Below are 8,447 nucleotides of genomic sequence, written 5' to 3' on the forward strand. Positions count from 1 at the left end.
GCAAGAAACTTCACAGGAGGCAATGACAGGACAACCTGTCCCCAGGAGAAAGTTTCTGCATAATCCCCATTGATGTAATGTTTAGCCGATTTCACAAAACTCAAAGGCTTACATCCCTTAGAAAAGTAATATATGTATTATAGAACAATCTCTATTTCTTACTTATAGATTTCTGTACAGTAATATTTACAATATATTGCAAAGATTACAGTCTCTATTTGATGCCTTTATTGCAAATACTTGCTTCCAGGCTATAAAACCCAGACTTTGTACCTTTCGTCTGTTACTCTACAGCCGCGGACGTTGCCCCTTGTCACAGCATTGGAGCACACTGAAACACTTGGGTGGGAATAGCGCTGTTAGCACTGCACACTTGCACTCCATTTGACTATTTTAGTTTACATAGTTCTAGTCAAACAAAATCATTCAATTTATGACTTGCCTTTGCCCTCAGCCCCAGATTTAGGTTCCCCAAAAGACTGGAAACCAAACTCCGTTGCCAAAACTTCTGTTCATACCACAATGGCCCGCTTTACCGCAGTATATCACTAAAGCTGACAAAGCCCACCCCTTCCAAAGAGGGTCTTTTATCATCAAATAGTAAAAAAAACTTGAGAATTTTTTGGGGAAAGAGATAGGTAGTGACTAACATTAGCAAGTTTTTCTCATTTTGAGGGATTTGACTGGAAGACTGAGCAGAAGGAAGGAAAAGCCTTTACATGTAACAGTAACTGGAGTTGAGTGAAGCCCAGAGTACCCACTCTTTGGAAAAACCACTGAATTACCCGTTCCCAGGATGAACGGAGAAAGAAGGGTTGTCATCTACTGTTGTTCTGGCATACTGGGAAAGGTAGGTTATCAGCTTACCCAGAAGGCATTATTAAATAAAGTGAAACTATAGCTTATCAGCAAAAGATCTTAGATAGGTCACACCGTCTCTGAAGTAAATGATCCCTGGGAGAGCTTGGGGTTCTTATCAGAGTTTGAAGAAAGCCAGAGAAATTTTGCCACATATCAGTGTGGAAAGTCACAACAACCCCACTGAACTGTTCATAAAGACAAAAAGGGGGATTAAAAAAATATTCAGAACGGGGCCAGCTCTGATTTCACTAACGTCTGCCATAAAACCTTCATCGATTTTGAGAAAGGCTGATGTTGAGTACTTTCAAGCAAATTAAACATACTCTTTCCTAACATGGAAAACTCATGACCAACGCATCTTTCATCTTAACTTTCAAGAGCTGCTCAACTAAAAAAGCAAAAACAAACAGAGGTTTGAAAATGAAACCAAGAACTTCCTTGGAAACAAAACAAAATAATTCTCTTCTCCTGCAGTGGGGTACTGATTTGTAACACAAGAGATTTTTCCTGCACTCTAAGCTGTCTACAGTCATCCGTATTTTCAAAGAAAAGCAGTCCTTAGCTCTGACAAACGCATATAAATATTTATGTGGTACAGCACCTTGCAAAGTAAGCATGAAAAGAACAGATGTGTTCCTGACTAATAAACCTAGACTGCGTCCCTTAAAAACTGCACCTTAAGTGCATAAATCTTATCATAATAGCAGCATCTTGGGTTGGAGTTTTCTGAGAATCATCCTTTAATAATAATGTAACAAATACACATGGAAATTTCATTATTTAACGCAAAAATCCTCATGTAATACCTTCCCTCTAAGTTTGCAGAAGCTCACTCATGCAAACTATTTAGTTTTCTCCCAAGTGGAAAGCGGGTTCAACAATTATTTTATCTGGAATTGTTATCTATCTCAACAACTTCAGACATGTAGACCTTAGTACATAACACTAGAAAACAAAGACAAATGCCCTGCATTCCCAAACCGCTGCCGTAATTGAGAACTAACCACCCAGGGACTGACAAGCACATTTAAAACATAGAGAAATGCAACCCAGATGATCTTGCTGTGAATTTAACTGATGTCAACTAAACTGCTTGATGAGCACTTCAAGGGCAATTCTTCCGGTGTGCAACATTGGCATAGGTTAAAATAGGCAACCATTCCTTCTACCAGCAATGTTTTATCAAATCCTCAACGCGTACCCTCGCCCTTTCCGTTCCTCCAGGTGTATTTATTGAGAGTAGCAAACATGTGAGAAACGCAGCTCGAGTGCTCACTTGAGCTCAGCATCCACCCGGCTGCGCCGGCACCTGTTTTGGGCGAGCTGCCGCGGTGCAGGCAGGAGGAATGCGGAGAATGGAAGCTGGTGTTTCTGGACTCCTTATGCTGCAGGTCTGGTGGCTAGGTAAGCTGGACACCAGGACACCACGTCCATGGGAACACAAAATAAACTTTTAAGCTCTGCAGGACCCTTGGGTCAAGTTGCCATTATGCCAGCGGGGCAGCTATCACAGATGGGCATTGGTGAGACTGAAAGGGGAACTGGCTTTGGCTTTGATTGTTTTTTTTGGTTTGGTTTTTTTTTTCATTATTTTGTGGTTTGCAATGTCCACAAATAAATGCTTTGGTGCAAGACATGTTCTAGCAAGCAATGACAGAATGGGCTAAGGGTTTGAGGCACAGCCAGCAAATTCCATGAGTTACTGTAGAGGTCTCATTCACTACACTGATGATCTAAAGTACTTTTTATCAGCTTTTAAAATACATTTAGGTTGGCCTGTCTAAATGAAGCATTTTATTGATGATATTAAGGTGCTGTCTACACTGGGTGTCTCATCCCATCAGGACATTTACCTGGCACGGCTGTGCCCTAACACGCCTTCTTGCCTTGCAGGGCAGGGATGCCATCCTGTACATCCCAAGCACAGCCCTACTCCAGACCCACGCTAGGCAAGTGTGGCCTTACGTAGCCTGGGATAGTTTCCTAGCATGATCCTGTACACTCACTGCTCACTCACAGTGCATAAAATTAAAGGTGTTAAATCACAAGCTGCCAAAGCTTGCAATGTTTGCAATGTCAGTCGGAGACATATTGCAAACAAAGTGGAGGAGCCTGTGTACATGTGAATTGTACCGTTCTGCTGCAAGGCAGTAACAATGCAAAACACTCCCTCGTTTTTGACTACTCGTTTCTTGGAACCACGCTCCTGAAAATATTTGGGCAGGGCTTTAAAGGGTATTCCTCCCCACTGGCTGAGGAAGCTGTGTGACAGAGCAAACTAGATGGATACAAGGTACTCCAATGTGGTTTGAATACCCTCAGAGAAAGAGCGCCTTGGCAGGGAGTTAGCTTACAACGTTTGCCAAGTATCCCAGATAAAGCTGCCACAGTCCTCACTAGCCAAGCAAATAACGTCTAATGATGTCAGGATGAGCCCTGGTCAAACAGCCCTGGTAAGACAGAGCCTTTGAACGTCCGGGTGGAGCCTGTCTGCCTGCAAGGAAGCGCCTGACCCAGAGTTCATTGCCACTTCATTCCCACTTTCTCCCCCCATCCCCATCAAGAAATTAATTGCTGGAAAGAGACGAGTGCAACAACACAGACCTTCTGTCACAGCCCGGAATGGCATCCTGGGGCGGTGAGCTGACGCTGAATATTATCGCAGATGGCAGCTGCTGCCATGCTTCGCTTTTCCAGGAGCTTTCATTTCCCGCTGCCTCGCCGGGGCACAGTTCACAATCTCCGCTTGCCATTGCGCCCTTGGACACTCCTGTGCTTGTGACAAGAGGGAGGCTGCCAGGGGATGGGGGCGAGGGCAGGAGGTAATAATAAAATACTAAACTTGGACAAAGTAGTCATGAGCCAGATGAGGGAAGAGTTTCTTCCTGTGTCTGGTTTTGTTCAACTTCCAAGTCAAGGATTCTGAAGAAAGAGGGGAAAAAAAAGTGTCATTTATTATTTATCACATCACATAACACAAGCATAAGGTGATATTCTAAAGCTTTTACTCAGCTGCTTATGGCTATTGCCAACACAGTAAATTCCCCTCCCAGGAGATTTCCACTTGAATAATGAACATCCATTTAAGAGTGGTGCTGAAAGTCAAGGCTGAATAATCTTGATTCAACCCAGGAAGGAGGACACAGCGTAAGCCCCCTCCTTAGAGCCTGTCAGGACTGACAGTGAAAGGAGCTGAACTGCAGAGGTGAATTGAGGCAACGTCCCACCAAGAAGCAGCAATGCCCATCTTGCTGAGGACCTCAGTTTTCTGAAGCTCACAACCCATGCTCAGACTCTGCAATCATCACTCTGATGAAACTTATTAGGGAACCTGATCCTTCAAATAACTGTTTTATTTACACAGTGCCCCACCAGGTCCCAGAGAGCTCATGAAAAATTAAACACAGAACATAAAATATGAATGGGATGATCATGGCCCATAAAAGCCCTGCAGCTCTTGAAGGGTGTTTTACACGTCATGAATGCTGGATTTTAGAAAACAGGTTTCTGCCTCTTTTTCCAAAGAAGGTGCAACAGTTTTCAAGCCTCTGTGTAAAAACGAGGAACCTTCAAGGATGTGCCTGGGAGTGCCAGGGAGAACACATTGCTCCCCCATACAGCACAAGAGTCCGCTGCCCATTAATACCCGGTAAGCAAACTAAACAGAGCCAAATATATGCACATAGTGAAAACACATAGATATCTAACTTGATGCTGCATTGTCACAGAAAGCGTAGGACCGACAGAAAAGAAGAATATTGGATCAGAACTACAGGACTCATCTTGCAATCACGTGGTAATAACAACTCTCAGCTTCTATTCTGCCCAGAAAATGTAATATTTAACTTATGGTAGCTCCTGATGACTCTTCTTTATTCTGGGTGCTGTGTACAGGTATTTTTAGCTGACCTTTTGAACTTCCTAGTTCTATGGCCTAACCGGTAAGTACGTTCTCAGTTTTCAGAAATTACCCTGAAAGCAATCATAGCCCTACTACTGAGGTCTATCAGCTGAGACTCAACCCTAGTGTGCTTAAAATTAGGTTTATAATACGGGCCCTACAGATTAGTGTTTCCTAGGCTGCCAAAAATTTTGGTGCCAAAGGAAGTTGCTGCCAGTGTAAAGCACTCCCTTGTTCTCGGTATTAAAATTATGGCAGAATGACCACAGACTTGAAGAAACTTGCAGTTTCCTTCATGGAGGTCTTTTCACCACCCTGTTAGGCTATGTGCTACGAACTGTCATTTTGTCTTAGATGTTAAAAAAAAAGAAGCCATTGACCAAGCCCATGTGAGGTTACACTGGCTCAGCGCCTGGAAAAGAGCTTCCCCCCGCTCCTGCCCTGGCTTTTGGCCTGGTGAAGCACCTCCTCTGCAGACTGTGTGCTCCCTCGGGTGGGCACCAGCATCTCCTGTCTCAGCTGCAGCGCTGGACATGCTTAGCCCCGTGCAAATGGATGGGGAAAAGGACAACTGCTTCATCCTGAGCAGGTTCTGCAGTGACGACCACGGTTCTGGCCCTGGATCCTACCCCTGGCATGGGCATTCAGGAGCAAACAGGCTTTTATTTGGTTTTCCTTCATGGAAATGTGGTTGGTTTTGTTAAGTGGCTCCTGCTTGCGGTGAAATCTGCTCCCCATCCTCTGCGTTTAGCAAGGTCGGCAGCTGCAACGAGCTTCACAAACCGCCACTTGCATCATTTTGTTTTGTGTCTCTCCCTGGCCTTTTATCGCAGAAGGATGAGCAAGGAGAAACGATTAGCTCAGGAGAGCCCTTTCTTCTCTCTAAGGTAATTTGGGAAAGGATCTGTCACGTAACAACACTTCTTTAAGTTGTCAGCCGGATACCTGACAACCGTTCTTACCTACAAGGGCTTGAAACGCTTGTGTGAAAATGGCTCTCTCTCTCTCTCCCCCCCTTCCTCCTCTCTCAACTTGCAGGAAGAAAACAGGCTTTTGAGAAAAATTCAAATTTTAAGTGTGATCCAAATTTCACATAATTAAAACCAATTTCAAGTAAGCAAATGGATTTTTGCATTATATAAATTAAAGGAATCAGAAGTGACAGCCCCACATCCAGAGAGGAAAGAGGCTCGAACATTAAATTTCTCCCGTTCATAAGGCCCACATGCTCTATCAACAGCTGTATCTACACTAAGTGATGTTCTTCTCACGCACCAATTACGAACTGTCAGAAAATATACACGTAATCCTTCATATCAAGACCTACTCATGCAATTTTTAAATACCACACTGTAGGCTGCGGTACTTATCCTAAGGGCTTCATGTATTGGAAGGAGAAAAAACCTGTTATCTACTAGATTATCAACACCAAAGGCCCCATGAATATAGTTCTTTTTCAGGAGATCAGATGCAAAATAAACACTGCTTTTATTAAAACCAGGATACTGGCTTTTACCAGGGCTAAATTTGTTCTGTCTGTGAAGTCATTGATTTCCAAGCCTAGATGCCACATATTTGTATTAATTATCTTTAGCTTAAAACAGTGCAGTGCCCCTCTAACCAAGGCAAACCGCACAACCGATTTCCAGCTACCAGTGCCAAACCGCATGGTAAAACCCACTGCAGAGGAGCCAAATCTACTACAGTCAAACAGGACGGAAAACTCAAAGCCTGTGAAATGCTAGGGGGTCACCTGGAGCAAACTTTTATGGTCGCAACAGAAAGCGGTGGGAGAAATAAGATTGCTAGCAGGAGCACTGACTGCGTTGCTTTCCTGATACTTGGGGTTGCCTATGTATAAGGAGAAGGGAGAGCGAGTCAGGGAGAGTAAGGAGGAGAAGACGGTAGCAATATAGTATAAATACAGTGTACTCCTAATTAGCAATAGTTTCAGCAGTACAGTATAAATACAGAGTACTCCCAGTTAGTAATAGTTTCAGTTCAGTCTGTTATCCAAGCAACTGTAATTAAGGGTTGAATACTTTTCTAAGTTTTTTTTCTAGCATTTAATATAGCAGAAATTAGAGAAAACCAGCTATTTACAAAGCAGGAATCTGTAAAGGGCAGCTATCCCTCATAGACACTGACTCTTTAATTTCATGCGGGGGGTCTGATCTAAATCTGGCAAGCTGCACATATTTATTTGTTTGTATTTTGGTTTTTGTAACGACACGGGTTTCTGCTTTGCAAAAGGGCCATACCAGAGCACGTAGTATACAAAAAACATTTTCCTTCAGCCCTTCATGAAAAGATTAAACTAAACTAAGACAAGCCAACCGCTTGCTAAAGAGGAAAGAGAAATACATAAATTGACAGGGCGAGGCTTTGCACACACCTTGAGCTCACCAGGCTGCAACGCACGCTGAAAGAAGCCATCATGCCTGTTCCTGGATCACCTTGTTAGTCTCCTTGGCTTTCTTACACGTGTACAGCCATTTGATTATCCGAGCGTTGCGCTCGATCACGGAGGTGCTGCTTGGGACCTGCTCCGTGAGTTCATCTTCCAGCAGCCCTTCGTCCCCGCTGTGCCTTGTGAAGTCGCTCTCGGACGTTGCCACGCTGATGCTGCGGATCTTGAAGGAGACGTTGTCGGACATCACGGAAAAGTTCTCTCTCCCAAGATCCTCGATCACCTCCTGCTCCAGGCCACAGTACTTGAAAAATGTATCAGACTCAGAGAAGGACTTGGAGTAGCGAGAGCTGATGTCCGACTGGGAGCGATGGAGACCTCTCCTCCTCACCTCCCTGACCTCCTCAGGAGGTATACTCGGTTTTGAGGGTCTCTCACGCTCTTTTGTACACACCCCTGGGGCTTCGGTGCTCACAGCGACGCTTTGCTCCGCTCCGTGGTTGCTCGGCTCATGGTCACCGTCTTTCGCCGAGAGAGGCTCTTTGCTCTCGGTGGCTGCGGTGTCCTCCATGACTCTGGGCATCTCAGGGGAAACCAACTGCTTCTCCTTTAGGGACCCTTGGAAGATCCTCCTCACCAAGCTTCCCCGTGAGCCGTCCTGGCTTTGACCTCTCCCAAAGTCGCATTTCTGGCGGTAAATCACCAGGGAATCCGGTCGCATCTGCCTCTTGGGCGTGCTGCGCCTAGCGATGGGGGGGCCGTGCTGCAGGGGGGCACGGCAGGAGTACACCGCCTTCGCCAGCTCCAGGGGCTTCCCTCTGCCGAAGTCCCTGCCGATTTTTTTGCTCTCCACCGAACAGGTCTCGCTGCTGCTCTCCGAGGCTGAGCTAAGGACGATGACGGGTTCTTGCTTGGTGCTGATGACCTGCTGGCTTTTGACGTACTTGGCCTTATCGGCTGCCAGCCTCTCCACCGCGCTTTTCCTGCCTGGTTTGCCTGCCTCCATCTGCTTGCGGAGGTACTCGGGCCCCTTGTTGAGGAGCCGCAGGGTGAGGGAGGAGTGGAGGTCGGAGATGGCGTGCATTCTCACGGCCCGGCAGAGTTCTGTTGGCATAGCAGTTTCAGGGATCCTGCTTCCAGCCCTGAGAGGGAAGGGAAGGGGGGGGACAGCAAAAAAAAAAAAAATTAAAGGAAAAAAAAGGCAAAAAAAGCAAAGGAAGGGGAAAGCCCGGGAGCTGGAGGCGGCAGCTGAGCCCCTCTGAGGGCCGAGCTCCC

General features: G+C 45.6%; 1 protein-coding gene across 1 annotated transcript; it reads right to left on the minus strand.

The window, feature by feature from the left end:
• Positions 1-7,197: 7,197 nt before the first annotated feature.
• On the minus strand, positions 7,198-8,256 carry LOC104161460 (protein FAM110C-like). Its single transcript, XM_009699913.1, is given in 3 exon segments — positions 7,198-7,927; positions 7,929-7,990; positions 8,026-8,256. Coding segments are annotated over 3 exon segments (1,023 nt in total).
• Between the last annotated feature and the right edge of the window lie 191 nt (positions 8,257-8,447).

The sequence above is a fragment of the Cariama cristata genome, unplaced genomic scaffold (assembly GCF_000690535.1).
Source record: "Cariama cristata isolate BGI_N322 unplaced genomic scaffold, ASM69053v1 scaffold8285, whole genome shotgun sequence".
In the NCBI taxonomy this organism is placed as follows: domain Eukaryota; kingdom Metazoa; phylum Chordata; class Aves; order Cariamiformes; family Cariamidae; genus Cariama; species Cariama cristata.